General features: G+C 35.6%; 2 protein-coding genes across 3 annotated transcripts in view; one reads left to right on the forward strand and one right to left on the reverse strand.

The window, feature by feature from the left end:
* Positions 1-2,477: 2,477 nt before the first annotated feature.
* LOC138328073 (oncoprotein-induced transcript 3 protein-like) overlaps positions 2,478-15,869 on the reverse strand; it is a 47,831-nt gene continuing 34,439 nt past the window's right edge. For both annotated transcript variants that reach the window (XM_069274681.1, XM_069274680.1), the window contains 3 exons: positions 4,663-4,755; positions 4,180-4,203; positions 2,478-3,664 (listed from right to left, as the gene is read on the reverse strand). In XM_069274681.1, the coding sequence (XP_069130782.1) occupies positions 3,639-3,664; positions 4,180-4,203; positions 4,663-4,755 (143 nt within the window). In that variant the 3' untranslated portion in view covers positions 2,478-3,638. The remainder of the gene's footprint in view (positions 3,665-4,179; positions 4,204-4,662; positions 4,756-15,869) is intronic.
* On the forward strand, positions 9,387-13,962 carry LOC138328071 (uncharacterized). The gene is made up of 2 exons (XM_069274679.1): positions 9,387-10,243; positions 12,589-13,962. Exons 1-2 carry the CDS (start codon positions 9,562-9,564, stop codon positions 13,632-13,634), a joined length of 1,728 nt encoding a protein of 575 aa, XP_069130780.1. The 5' UTR covers positions 9,387-9,561; the 3' UTR covers positions 13,635-13,962.

Raw genomic sequence — 15,869 nt, forward strand, 5'->3', positions numbered from 1 at the left:
AGTTTTAAACTACCGAAAGCATCCATAAAATACACTATATACTTTTCTTACGTTTATATGTGCTAGAGATGTATGATATTATGAAATTATTTTAGATCTAGTTGAATATAAAGTGATAACAGAATGGGGATGAATTTCTAGTATAGTAATTAAATAATAACTTTTTCGTTGAAATGGATTAAGTATGACTGATTTTGATGGGAATATGGACATTAATAATAACAAAAATTAAATCGCATTTTTGTATTTGTGTACATGTACCAGTAAATCATGCGCAATCAAGACATTGGACAGATTTTATTACTGCGTGTAACCAAAATTGCGCAATATGAGGAAAAAATAGCTCTGGGATTACAATTTTGTATACAAATTAGCAAAAGAATAATCATTTTTATGAAGTGAACAATTATTGTGAGGCAAATGCAATTATTGCTAAAAAAATGTATCCAAGTACATTTGATGCTAAAATGTGTGTAATAACAAAGTGCTTTGTTACGTGTAATGAGTCTGTCATCACGTTGGATTCTGTATATCTATGTATTATCTGTGTACATGTATTTTTGAAAATGTGTTTATCAATGGAAAGGAATATATACGCGGTGAAAACCACGATTAACGATTATATATTCGCGAACAAAACATGGGCTTTGATGTTATTGAAATATTTTGTTTTAATATTTATACCTTTTCCTTATACCAGGATCCAAAAATACTTATGCTTTTGCAGAGTTAAGATTTTGTTTCAACAAACGCTGGTATTACCTGTTATAGACACTAGTAAACATAATCCAGTAAAATGCTGATATAACTATCATCTACGGACCAACGAAATCACTTTGTGACAGAAATGTGATGAACTTTTTAACTGAAACGTACATAAATACAAAAACAACAAATCACGAATCAACAGTAATATCTAAGGGTAATCCCGATGCATGTAAATGTATACACACTTTGGATTAATTTAGTTCTTTAGTCCACTATAATTTGATTCATAGGTTTGCAAATTATCACTAGATTTATGTCTGTCGTTTATTAGAGAGGATGGATAGTACGGGAATCATCCCTTACTGGATTCAAATGTGGATATGAAGGATATGTATATTATACCCAAGGGACACAAAAAGTAGCAATACACCTGGTTACCGAGGGTTTTTGTTGGTAGATTTTTGTAATTCCGAGGGCATCCTCGATATTCCAGGGGTTTCGATCACTTACGATCTATACATCCCTGGACTATCTCATAGTGAAATTGAAGGCAGCTCAGAGGAAAACATTTGACCAATCACAGGCTAGCAAAGATTTCCTTTGAAGACTACAGAGAGAGCGACGCCTAACATCAAAGCCACACAGTCAACCACAGTGTACCGTTATACGGCTCTTTTGATGTACATCAAATGACTAAATTACCTCTTCTATTCTGTTGCCTCAAGTTTTACTATAAGATAGTCCAGGGGTGTAGAGATCTATGTGATCGGAACCCCTGGAGTATCGAGAATGTTCCGAGGGTAGAATATCCCTATCTTTCATGTCCGCATATCAAAGAGTATTTTCATAATAATATTCTTGCATAAGTTCTTCATACATGAAAAATGCGTGATTTTTTTAAGTGCAAATCCCGTTCTTTGCATCTTTTATAATAAAGCCATCCTAATTGCCAAGAAAAATGTTATTTTGATGATGCAGTGACGTCACGAGGTTATATTGCAGTGACGTCACGAGGTTATATTGCAGTGACGTCACGAGGTTATATTGCATGGGTAGCCATGTCAGACAGCCTCTGAGGACACGAGCGTAACCAGTATTACTCACATGAAAAAAAATTATATGACTTCTACGTAATGATTCTTTTAAATTGGAAAGTTTGCATATGACTATTTTACACTGTGAAAATCTTCGTTAAAAATTGTTATAGTTATTCTCTTTATTTCCTCCAAAATTGAAGATTGCATAAAGAATGACATATACATGAAAACATTCAACAAACAGTAAACAAATATTACAAGTTCACGCCATATTAGAAATAAGTTTAAATATAATCGTAACAATATTTAAAGATTTCCTTTTCAAAGGGTTACTACAAAACTTTTACGTTTCCTAATCTAACATCCTCTTAAAACTTTATTTGAATATTCAAATGTTATATCTTGCCCAACAAAGTATTACATAAATCAAAATCTGATAAATTCTAAATCGATGACATGAATTTAATCCAAAATTATTGACAAAAAAATATTCATTACGAAATTCATTGTTTTTGTCACAATTTAAAATGTTATGGGTTACATGATCATTAAAAACACTCCACAATATTGACATAATTCCATACATTTTGATACTCGTGTGTTTAGTGTTTACAAAAACATTTATAATACCTTGTATACAGCTATGACACCGGGGAACTATACAGGCAATGCATGTATATGAATCCCCCCCAACCCCCCAACCAAACCCCCCTCCCCCCCAACAGATTTCTGAAAAATCACGTAACACTCTTAAATTACCATGTAACTAGAAATATTTTAATGACATTCAATAGTTCTGAAATAAACCAAACAACGCAGTTTCTTTGTTTGTGAAGGGTGCAAGTATACAAGACGAAATATGCATTTGTCTCAATTAATATATATCGACATGGGAATGGGCGGAATTGATGATGTACACTAATCCATCAACCCAATACCGTATAGCCGTTTATTTTCGCGGGGATTATTTTTGGTGATTTCATTTCGCGGAACATTGATTTGAACGCGAAATTTAATTATGCGAAATATAAAGAAATAGTTTAATCCTGTATACCCTTAAAAACATATTGCGAAAATTTAAAACCGCCCAAATTTACTAATCTCGTTTTTCGATCAATTTAACAAAATTGTAACCCGCAAAAATAACCGACTATACGGTATTTAAAGACGAGTACAGGTTTTTGTGTAATTGTCGATATTAAGACATGTAAGCAAATTGTTAAGTAACCAGTGTAAGCTAACAAAGCTTAGACGTGAAGGTGCGACAGACTTCCTGAACAGGTACTCCTTTGGTGTTAAACATTGTATTTCACCATTCCCCGTGTAATGTTGATGATCGAAGTGATGACACATTTTCCATTGGCTGTTGATGTAGAATGGCAAGGAGTAATATTCAACTCCACCTATCGCGGTAACATCAAAAGCGTCATTGTCCAATGAGATTGCGTGTTACTCCTTGAGGCTTGTAGTTCGATTCAAAATAATTTCATAGATTTATACTTGTGTCGTTAACACCTTGCCTTCATCTGGAGTATTTCCGTTTGGAATTAGTTAAAGATGCACCACTGCCGACAGAGCATACTCATCATTTGAACAATAATTGATGTTTAATCGTGTACATGTATATGTCTAATGAACACATAAAATAATATTAAATAAATATATATTTAAATAATTTGCTTTTGCTGCATTCGCAATCAGTACATGCACTTCATTCCATATACGACATAGAGCCACGGATTTTGTTCGGGATGCAATGAATTATTTTTAATATTGTTGTCTTGAAGTAAAATTAGAAGCTCAAACTTGGTGTAAAGTAAGTAATTTTGTAACTGAAGAAAGCTACTAATTCGTCTGCTCCTGTTGTTGATAGAGAAAAAAAACTACCATTTGTCAGCGAGTGAGCCCATCAAGGTATCCTAAAACAAACAAATTTCTGTCAATATAATGTCTTTCATATATCTGCATAAATCTGCAAATCGTCGTTTTGTTATATATCGTCATCTTCATTATTGCTGGAATGCAATATTTTAAAGGAACATAAAATATTTCAATGATATCTTGGTCTATACTTAATGCCATAATTGTGATAAACGATAAACGACGTATTTTAACACATATCATTTAAGCCATGGTTGTTTTTATTGGGAGATAGATACTGTCAATGTACTTGGTTTTTTAAATTATCACAGTCCAATTTAGTGCAAATGTGGAAAACTGTAAAATATGACTTATTACCACGGATATAAATTAGCGCAATTGGGTGGTTCAATATCGAATGTATCTTTTTTTCAAAATTTAGCGCTGTACATGGATTAGCTTTGTACATGAATTAGCGCTTCAAAAACAGCGCGAAAAGCGCTAAAATAAAAATACCGCTAAAATAAGTACGTTAACAGTATCTCAGTGTAATGTGAAGTCAACCTGTCCTTACCTGGAGGAGGTGGGCCCCTTTCACCTGTAATATAAACATATTAAAACATAAAGCTTCATTCTGTTTCGGTTTGTAAAGAATGTGATTGTTCACTAAACAGCAAGGAAGTAACATGGACCGCTTTAATTGTTTAAGTATTTTGTTTTACCGTGAATCAGTGAGCGTTTATTATCCCTTACTCATAAACAGAATACCGTTGAATTTACATTGATACTTCTAACTCGATACGACAATCAAGAGTTTCTGTCGGAATTCAGACAACGCATGTTATCCAAATTGCTTTACTAAAATACACATCATTCTTGAAAAACCATGCCATTACTAGTATTAATTTGATGTGTGTGCCTCGGTTAAAATCTGTATACGTGTAACACGTGAAAATATTGAAATAGAGTGAAAGTAAGAGAGAGACAAACAGACAGACAGACAGACAGACAGAGACAGACAGACAGACAGAGAAAGAGAAGTGAAGTGCATTCTTACCTCGATTACCTGGTTGTTGATTACCTGGATGTTGATTACCTGGATGTTGATTACCTGGTTGTAGATTACCTGGTTGTTGATTATCTACTATTCCTGCAATCCAAAGGTGCATCAAATGATAAAACCTCGTTAATTGGAAGTCTACGAACCACGATAACGTTTACTTGAATAAATAGTTAAATAGTTTCCAGTTTTAGTTACATTTGTATAGCGAACACTATTTTAACTGCCTGACCTGTATATCATATATTTGTTTCGAGATGACAAATATACAATTCTTGATGTAAAGTTTTGAAAATCCTTGCATATAACCACATAAACAAACTTACTTGTGTAAATGTGAGTTTACGAGGAATTACTTGTGTGAAGAGGAGTATGTATTCCACGATTAAGCAGGTAGAATATGGGCGCTGTACCTATACCCGAGCCAAAGTCACGCACGTTAAACAAATGAACTACAAAACCACTGCGAAGGTGATAAAATGATTTTGAGGCAAGATAATTCACCTAATAAGGTAAACAAACTATTTTCAGAGCGATTTGAGCAGTTATAGACAAAAGTTGCATTACTCTACGAGCAAGGGACAGGGTTTTGTCATACAAGAAGTTCGACCTCAATGTGTAATGGCGGACAGCGAGCGAGTTTGAAAATTTCACACATATGTCAACACCATGGGCTTTTCGGGCATATCACAGTAAAACCGACTGGTCTAAATTCCATAAGAACTGGGTTTTTCCGATATATGTACAAGTTTTAATGTTCTCTTAGAATGAATTGTCCCTTTAAATTCTTTTTAAAAGTACTAAGAGCAGGGGATGAGGTAATAGAATGGTCAAGATTATTCCATAGGCGCATTGTATCGGGAAAGAAACTATGGTCATACATGTAGGTGCATGTTCTGGATGGAGGAATATTAAAGAATCTATTAGTGCGAAGTCGGTGATTAACATTATTATTAATATAGGGTTCAATAGTGTGATATAGATAGTCAGCTGTTAAGTGATTAATTATTTTGTACATTAAAATGAGTTTATGTCTATTACGTCTATCTTTTAATTTTTCAAACCCAGATTAATAATATAATATTTGATGAGACGTTCCACTTCTGAGGCCAGTAATAATTTTTATTGCATCAATTTGGACAGATTCAATAAGTTTTTCGTCTCCAATATTACAGTTATCCCACACAGAAGAGGCATATTCTAAGATGGGGCGGATGAAAGAGAGATATAAAGATTCCAACGATTTCCTGTCAATTTTGTGTTTAAGCATGCGCAAGATATTTAGTCTTTTACAAGAAGTATTATATATATATTTAATATGATTACCCCAGCTTCCATTTAAATTAAAAATAACACCAAGATGTTTGTGTGAAACAGATAAAGCAACAGTTTTCTGTGGATTAAAATGAATTTTCCAAAGTTTAGCCCAATTTTAAATGGATTCTAAGTCATCGTTGAGATCATTAGTTGGGGTAATAACATCTTCATCAACTATAACATAAAGTGATGTATCATCAGCAAAAAGTTTTACATTAGTATTAATTTCATGAGTGATGTCATTAATAAAAAGAAGAAAAAGGAAAGGACCAAGAACGGAGCCTTGGGGAACACCAGCAGAAATGGATTTAAAATTGGACATATAACCTTCAAAGATAACTCGTTGTTTCCTGTCAGATAAATAGCTCTCAAACCATTTGTAAAGATTGCCAGAAATACCATATTTTTTAAGTTTCTAAAGAAGTCCTTTGTGCCATACCCTATCAAAAGCCTTACTAATATCGCAAAAGACTAATCTAATATCTTTACCATTATCTACGTTTTTGGAAATTACATCATAAATAGAAATAAGTTGATTGACAGTTGAATGCCTACGTTGAAATCCAGACTGACTCTCACTTATGATATGATGTTTCGTAACAAAGTTAAATACATATTTAAAAACTATTTTTTTCTAATAATTTACTTAGACAGAAAGTAATAGCAATAGGTCTGTAGTTACTGGGATCATCAACAGAACATTTACCTTTATAAATAGCAGTAACATTTGAGGATTTCCAAGAGTGTGGTACCTTACCAGTTAAAATAGTTTTCTGAAAAAGTAATTTCAGAGGTGTAAGTATAGAAGGTGCAAGATTTTTTTATTATTGTAGGAGAAACATTATCAGGTCCAGCAGGCTTGTTAAGTTTTATTAGGTTAATTTGATCTAAGACATCTTGATCAGTAATGTTGATATTGGAAAAATTAAGGTGACTAAGGGGAGGTAAGTCAGGATCAGAATCATCAACTTCAGCTGTGGAATTTGAAATAGAACAGAAGAAGTTATTTAATGCCTCTGCTTTTCCATAGGATGAATAATTATATTACCACCAATTTTAAAAGGTTGTGAAGAAGAAGACTTATTAGAGAAGTTACTAATAGACTTGGCAATACGCAACCATTTACCAGGCGGAATTGACTTGTCAGATAGGGTATTTTGTAATTTATTTAAATAGTTTTGTTTTGCCTGTCTTATCAGATCAGTAACATCATTACGTGCAATCCTAAAACTGAGCCCGTCATTCTCCCTATTAGTAGATCTTGCTTTCTTATGTAATCTATTTTTAACCCTCAAATTTCTTCTTATTTCCTGGGTCATCCATGGTTTATCATTAGGACGAATTTTAATTACTTTGACAGGAATATGCAAGGCAGCTAAACTAAGGATTTTATCAATTATAAGATTATTAATATCATCAACATTATCATTAGGGTCAATAAGAGCCTGCCAGTCAACTGACGAAAGAGAGCGATTCATTTCAGTCCAATTAGCTTCATTGAACTTATGAATAATACGTTTATACGACTTCTCTTTAAAAGTTTTAAAACAAACATTAATACTGATTGGACAATGGTCACTACACAATGGTGATAATATTTCAGAACTCTGTATAATGTTAGGATTGTTTACATAAAATATATCAATGCAGGAAGCAGAAGTAGGAGTTACTCTGGTTGCAGAATTTATTAAACTGTGAAGCTGGTACTTAGAAAGGATACGAGTAAGATGAGAGGTAGGAGAAAGGGACAGCATGTCATGGTTAATGTCACCAGCAATTATCAAGTTACAGTTCTCATTAGACAGGGTATCTATTAAGGTATCAAACTGGTTCCAGTATTCAGCGGGTGAGTTAGGTGGTCTATAGATACAGCACAGAAGAATTTTTTTATTAGCTGTTTTTAGTTCAAGCACCAGAGTTTCTAAGTTGACAGACTCAAGATCAGATCTACGAACAGCATGTACATTGGTTTTAGTGTATATAATAATTCCACCACCAGGCCTACCAGTTCTATCACTTCTGAAAAGGGTGGGATGAGACTTAAGGTGCAGATCTTTATCATTGATTGAATTATTAACGTGAGATTCTGTAAAACAGAGAATATCAGTATCTAAATACTCACTTTCAATTAAGTCAAGTTTATTACGAATAGAACGAACATTTAGATGAAGAATAGATAGATTTCCAGTTAAATACCTATCATTGTTAATGTGGTTAGGACCAGGGTTAACATGGATATCACCTACTGATAATAATACCAGTAACAAAATATATAAGCAGTAGCTGGTATTATCAATTATAAAGGAATATAAATAAGAAAATATATGAACACTGAGCAAAGGTACACTTTCAAACCATACATTCTTATACTTGTAGCTATGAAGAACATTGCTATATTGAGAGAATATTCACAACAACTTACGACAAGGAAAAATAAGCGAAAAAGAAGGGAAAAAAATAAAGACAAAAAAAAACGCGAAACAAAAAATGAGGCAAAAACGCAAAAACAATAAAAGAAAAAGTCAAAGCACAAAAGTTCAAACAATATGAAGTACAAAATCATTAAACAGGATTAAACACTATGGAGTTAATTAATTAATGGCATTAGATTTAAACTTAACAATAGCTAATGATAGATGAATTGATGATGCACATGTAGGAAACATTTGGAACATATGCATTAAATGTTGTAAACAGTTTCAGAAATATACCAAGAATACAGTTATTACAAATTGTATTTCTTGTATTTATAATTTACTGAAGTCATATAATTTATATGGCTATAGAGGTTGTTAGAGGTCTTGTCATTTCATTTGACATGGTCAAATAATGGAAAATGAACTCGCTGATATGACTAGTTTATACAATTGATATAATTTTAATGATACATACAGTGTACGAGCAGAATAATTCATATGGTGATGAGAAAGATTGGTCTGATAATTATTTTAGGTATAAAATCATGATTCAGAAAATAGCATGTAAGTATATATCAATTAATATATATCAGTATATGTATATAGTGAGGAACTATGATAATAGACTAGTAACAGTTGAAATGTATACGTACTTTAAAGTAACATCAGTCACACATCTCTACGTTGGCGCGCTAGTTAGATTACGGTAATTGAGGTTTATGTAGATAAACCAGGTTTATAATGACAAACATATTCCTCTAGTTATCTTTGCAGGTATAATTTGGTCAACATTATACTTGTACTTAATTATCTACGTAAATCAACAGTTAGGTGCATATGTTGAAGAGAAGGGCCTGGTCAGCCTTGGTCCACTTATGTCCATAGCCCGGGCCTCAATTTCTAGGTCACTGATTGGTCAGTTGTACTCTTGACCGCATTATCGAGCACGACAGCCTCTGTAACAGGCAGGATTTTTAAACTCAATTTTCCACACTTCATATGTGCTCATAACTTCAAAATATCTTAACCTATGACTTTTACATCATTCTTTGGAACTTTGTGTTACGAATAATGGATTTTCTGCTATCAAAGAGGCGCTATATGTGTTGTGTGAGGTGCTAACGGACAATTAATTCTTTACGTAATCGTGCCTTTCTACATAATGGCTACTCGACAAAGGGGACGCTCGACCACTAGGAAGGCTCCGTGGGACAGTTTGAATCCGGCTAACTGGACTACTACCCAACTTAGAGAAAAGTTATCTGATATGGGAATCGCCATGCCCCCTAACATCCCGAAGTCAACATTAAAGAACATTTATCTTGAGAACATTGGACGTAATCGTGAACATCAAACTCCTGACACAAACGTCAGTATATCTCGCGATGCCAGTGAAGTTTCAGTATCCCAAAACGTAAATTCGGTTGTTAGTGACTGTATTCAATCAGCTGAATCGAATGACATTTTAAATGCCAACGTTATAATACATAACTCATCGCCCAACACTATTGGAAATACGAGAGACGATGAACTACTTTCGGTAGCGGAGCGGAGTACTGCCGATGCCAGCCTGCGTAATCCGCCTCTTACACAGGATCGTATCTCTACGCAGCAAACAATGACGTCACAAAACAATATGGCAGCGCCCACGACTGAGCTATCTGGTACGATGACCACACTCATTTCGGCTGTACATACCATACAACAAACTGTGCAGGGTCTACAAACTACGGTCAATGGTCTCATCAACAGGGACAACCGCATCGGAACGGCCCAGGCTACATCGTTTGACCATTCGTCCACCGATATGACTTTAGACGGATTCAGTCATACAGTTCCACAAGGTGGGTACAGATTACCGCAAACTGAATTTGGGGTTCCTCTAGAATCCCTACCACATATCGACATAATACCTGATAAGATTAAGAGAAAAAATATGGGAAGGTCAGGACGTTAATCTTGCCCAACTTCTAATGCCTCGTTTTGAAACCGTACGGGAAAACGAAAGTAGAGACGGAACCATTCAAATCAACATAGGCGAGAATGAAGATCCCCGACTAAATAAATCGCTAACGATTAGCGAATTTATAACGGCATTCGGAAAAATATAAGAGGACTATCTGCATTAAAGCTCCCCAGAGAAGGATAGAACTCGATAGATATGAAGCAAACATTATTGAGATATCCAATGTGTATGGGGGAAAATTTTACGATTACCATTGCCAATTTTCTGCCCGCGCCGCAGCAGCTCTCAAGGATAGAATAGCCAAAGTTGATTGGTCTGTTCGTGACAACGGCCTACTTGCCATGATTGTTGGAAACACAAGGGTCAATACATGTCAACTCTGTTCTTTGACGTCACATTCTACAGCTTTCTGTCCACAACAAAGACACAAGAAAAGCCTGCAATTTGGGAAGAACAACACAAACCCAAACAAGGAAACAGACAAGTATGGTCGTCCAAAAACTAAGATCAATGGCAGGGAAGTTTGCAATAACTTTAACTCTGGGAAATGCTCAAGAGGCGATTCTTGCAATTTTTACCACGCTTGTTACACATGTAAATCAACTAGTCATGGAGCAGATAGATGCAACAACGGTAATCAAAATTCAAAGCAACAAAAATCTGGAGTTCAATGACTACTGGATAGGGAAAGAGAAGTCCATACTCCAGTTAATATCGATAGACTCAGGCAGGAACTATCCACACATCCTGATAGACAGTTCGTTGATTATTTATGTGATGGTTTAGTCCAAGGTTTTGATACTATGGTCTCTACAACTGCTTTACCTACTAAAGAATGCAAGAATCTTCTATCATCTGTGTCACAGCCAGAAGTAGTGGACAAATTAATTCTAAGTGAGGTTGAGAAAAAGTTTTTACATGGACCTTTCGACTTACCACCATTTCAGCAGTATAGAGTAAGCCCTATCGGAGTGGCGTTTGGGAAATATTCAGGTAAACCTCGCCTAATTGTGGATTTATCTGCACCACACAATGATGGTTCGAATCCCAGTGTGAATGAACTGATAGACAAGGAATCTTGTTCTCTAACCTATGTCAGGATAGACGATGCTATCAAAAAACTACAGGAATTAGGCCGAGGAACTACTATGTGTAAAACAGACATTTCGGACGCCTTTAAAATTATTCCTATTTTTACCCTCTCAGTGGCACCTATTTTGTATTAAATGGAAAACTAAGTATTATTATTATAACAAACTGGCATTCGGTTGTAGATCTAGTCCGAAAATATTTGACAATCTATCACAAGCAGTGTGTTGGATAGCCCAAAACAAGTATGGAATTAACCATATACTCCATCTGCTAGACGATTTTATTACCTTTGAACACTCTTCTAATTGTGGTGATAGAAATATGGCACTGTTAAGTCTCATTTTCCAGAGGTTAGGCATTCCGGTAGCCAAACACAAAACATACGGTCCAGCCACCGTCATGGAGTATTTAGGTATAGTGCTGGATTCTGACAAAATGGAAGCGAGACTACCCAGTGATAAGCTGACAAGAATTACAAATCTTCTGGAATCTTTTCAACAACGAACGTTTTGCACCAAACGAGAATTGTTACAGCTTCTAGGTAATTTCAATTTTACTAGTCGTGTAGTCCTGCAAGGCAGATCTTTCGTGTCTCATCTCATTATCTTGTCTACCACCGTTAAAGAACTACATCATCGTGTTAAACTTAACAACGATTGCAGAGAAGACATTAGACTCTGGAAATATTTCCTATCAAACTGGAATGGTGTGTCAGTATTTTACAACTCGCGTGTAATAACCTCGGACGATATCTGTCTATACACTGACGCGTCTGGTACTATTGGTTATGGTGGGTACTATCAAGGACAATGGTTTGCAGAAACATGGCCAACAGATCTCCAGAACCCTTACGCGGACAGTAGTGAGCTATCTATAGCCTTCAGAGAGTTATACCCGATTGTAGTGGCGGCTATGATTTGGGGTTATCAGTGGGTTGGTCAGCGTATTGTGTTCATGTGTGACAACATAGCTACTGTGAACATTTTACAACGAGGGCGGTCTAAATCCACCCACATCATGCCTCTTGTTCGCAGTTTGACACTTTGTGCTGCTCAATTTAACTTTGTTATTTTATCTCAACATGTTCCGGGTCACCTTAATGACATTGCTGATTCTTTATCTCGGTTACAGATGACAAGATTTCGACGACTAGCTCCGAACGCTGCTCTACATCCTTGCAGAGTTCCACCACCATCAGCAGTCATGTGGCATTCGAGTCAACAATTCAAGAACTCCTGTCTGCGTCCATAGCTCCGAGTACTAGAAGAACATACAGCGTTGGATTTGATAAGTACATTAAATTCCTATTATTAGCGGGGCTTATCGCGTATGTCAGTCTACCAAATTTACCTGTGTCTGAGAACAACTTGATACAATTTGTCGCACATTGTTTCAGAAACAACATTTCCTATGCTACGATTAAGATATACATCTGTGGGATTCGTTTCATGTGCCTCGAGAACAATATTGCTTATCCATTTTCTCAGAATATGCCTAGACTTCAAGCTTCTCTTACGGGAGTTAAAAGATCACAAATACGCGCAACTAAGCCTAGATTACCTATCACTTTTCCAATTCTTCAATCTATATGTCACTACCTCAGGAAGAACAGCAAAGATCCAATGATGGAGACAGTGTGTGTTGTAGCTTTTTTCGGATTTCTCCGCTGTGGGGAATTTACTGTGTCTGGGGCTTTTGACCCCTCGATTCACTTGTGTATTAACGATTTAGTCGTGATGAAAGATTGTATTCTACTTACATTGAAAACATCCAAGACTGACCCTTTCCGAAAAGGGGTGGTTATACGTTTATTTAGTACGAACCATTCTGTTTGTCCGTATAATATGTGTGTTAAGTATATGGCATACAGATCTAGAATGCAGGCCTTACCACAACCTCATGATCCTCTATTTGTGAATAACATGGGTCAAGTTCTCACAAGATCTATGTTTATAGCTTTACTGAAACATACTTTGGAATGCCTGAACTTAGACTCAAGTGCCTATAATGGTCATTCTTTTCGCATCGGGGCAGCCACGTCTGCTTCCTCCGTCCGTATGGAGGACCATATGATTAAAACTTTAGGGCGTTGGTCGTCCGATGCCTATTGCAGATATATTAGGACTTCTGTAGATACTATTAAGGCTGCTCAGAGATCCATGGTACTGAGTGTGTAGAAATGTATCCTACTCTATTTATCTGCACTCCTAGTTAGTAATATGCATGATATTATAATACTTCTTTACATCTTACTTTTATATACATCTTAATACATAAATTTTGGGGCAACTTAGGCTATTCCGCTATCATACACCTAAGTTTTTGGCTAATTTTTAATCATTGTTTATTTGTTCATGGGATATCACAATAATCAATTATCAAAATCCCCAAAATTAACTCTAGTTTATACTAGATCAACCCACACACATATACATGTGTACGTATATTCTCTCCTCCTCTTCCGGCTCTTGCTAGCTTGGACTACACCGAGTAGAGGACGGTGCAATTCATTCATCTACCTCCTCTTCCGGCTCTTGATAGCCTTGCTACACCGAGTTGAGGACGGTGAAGACCATTTCTATAACGTTAGGGCATACCTCTCTTCCGGCTCTTGTAGCACTACAACTAGACTACACCGAGTTGAGAGGTTATGTATTCAAGAAGTTCTCTTCCGGCTCTTGTAGGATATATCTACACACTACCGGCGTAACCCGCAGGTTACGCTAGGTATCATAGCTGGCTGCGGTCATTTCCTACACCGAGTTGAGAATGATTGAATTTTCCCGTAATTCACTTTATACCCAGATTCACTTAACTATATCACTATCTTTTATAATTCATCTATTATATGACATGGCCTTTTAGCTGCATATAGTTAAGTGAACCTGGGCTTTTGTTTTAGTGAGAGAATAGAACCTAAGCTTGCCCCTTTTGCCAAAATATGTTTTGTTATATTATATGCATTGATAAACAATAAATATGAACATGTTGTATATAGTCTATATATCCTTGTTGTGGTTTGTTTCATTATAAATTGAGGTTTATGTAGATAAACCAGGTTTATAATGACAAACATATTCCTCTAGTTATCTTTGCAGGTATAATTTGGTCAACATTATACTTGTACTTAATTATCTACGTAAATCAACAGTTAGGTGCATATGTTGAAGAGAAGGGCCTGGTCAGCCCTTGGTCCACTTATGTCCATAGCCCGGGCCTCAATTTCTAGGTCACTGATTGGTCAGTTGTACTCTTGACCGCATTATCGAGCACGACAGCCTCTGTAACAGGCAGGATTTTTAACTCACCACCACCATCCCCGCCACACAACCTATAGAATTAGACTGAAGTTCTGTTAAATTCGTATTCATGTATCTTATTTCTTTTACATATCATCAGTGCAAGTATAACTCAATTTAGTATTCAGCTTAATTGATTATCTGTTTATATTTGTCCATAACATTTATAATATCTCAATTTTTGCCAAAATTCATTAGTTTTAAGTCAATTCTTTGTTATATGACTGTCATTGTTTTTAAGTTTGTCTAGCTAATAGCACCTTTTATGAACGTTCTGTATTTTTACGGTAATATATACAGGGTATTATCATTTCTCTTGTATTCCTGTTTGTTTGGAAGTATGTATTCATCCGTGTAATGTTTTGTGGTAAGCTTAGGGAGTGGACAGCCACTCAGTATTTGTAGGTGATTTTTAGCATCAGCTAATTTTTAATCATTGGCTAATTTTTAATCATTGTTTATTTGTTCATGGGATATCAACAATAATCAATTATCAAAATCCCCAAAATTAACTCTAGTTTATACTAGATCAAACCCACACACATATACATGTGTACGTATATTTCTCTCCTTCCTCTTCCGGCTCTTGCTAGCTTGGACTTACACCGAGTAGAGGACGGTGCAATTCATTCTACCTCCTCTTCCGGCTCTTGATAGCCTTGCTACACCGAGTTGAGGACGGTGAAGACCATTTCTATAATGTTAGGGCATACCTCTCTTCCGGGCTCTTGTAGCACTACAAACTAGGACTACACCGAGTTGAGAGGTTATGTATTCAAGAAGTTCTCTTCCGGCTCTTGTAGGATATATCTACACCACTACCGGCGTAACCCGCAGGTTTACGCTAGGTATCATAGCTGGCTGCGGTCATTTCCTACACCGAGTTGAGAATGATTGAATTTTTCCCGTTAATTCACTTTATACCCAGATTCACTTAATATATCACTATCTTTTATAATTCATCTATTATATGACATGGCTTTTAGTGCATATAGTTAAGTGAACCTGGGCTTTTGTTTTAGTGAGAGAATAGAACCTAAGCTTGCCCCTTTTGCCAAAATATGTTTTGTTATATTATATGCATTGATAAACAATAAATATGAACATGTTGTA

This window comes from Argopecten irradians, chromosome 7 (assembly GCF_041381155.1).
Source record: "Argopecten irradians isolate NY chromosome 7, Ai_NY, whole genome shotgun sequence".
Lineage (NCBI taxonomy): Eukaryota > Metazoa > Mollusca > Bivalvia > Pectinida > Pectinidae > Argopecten > Argopecten irradians.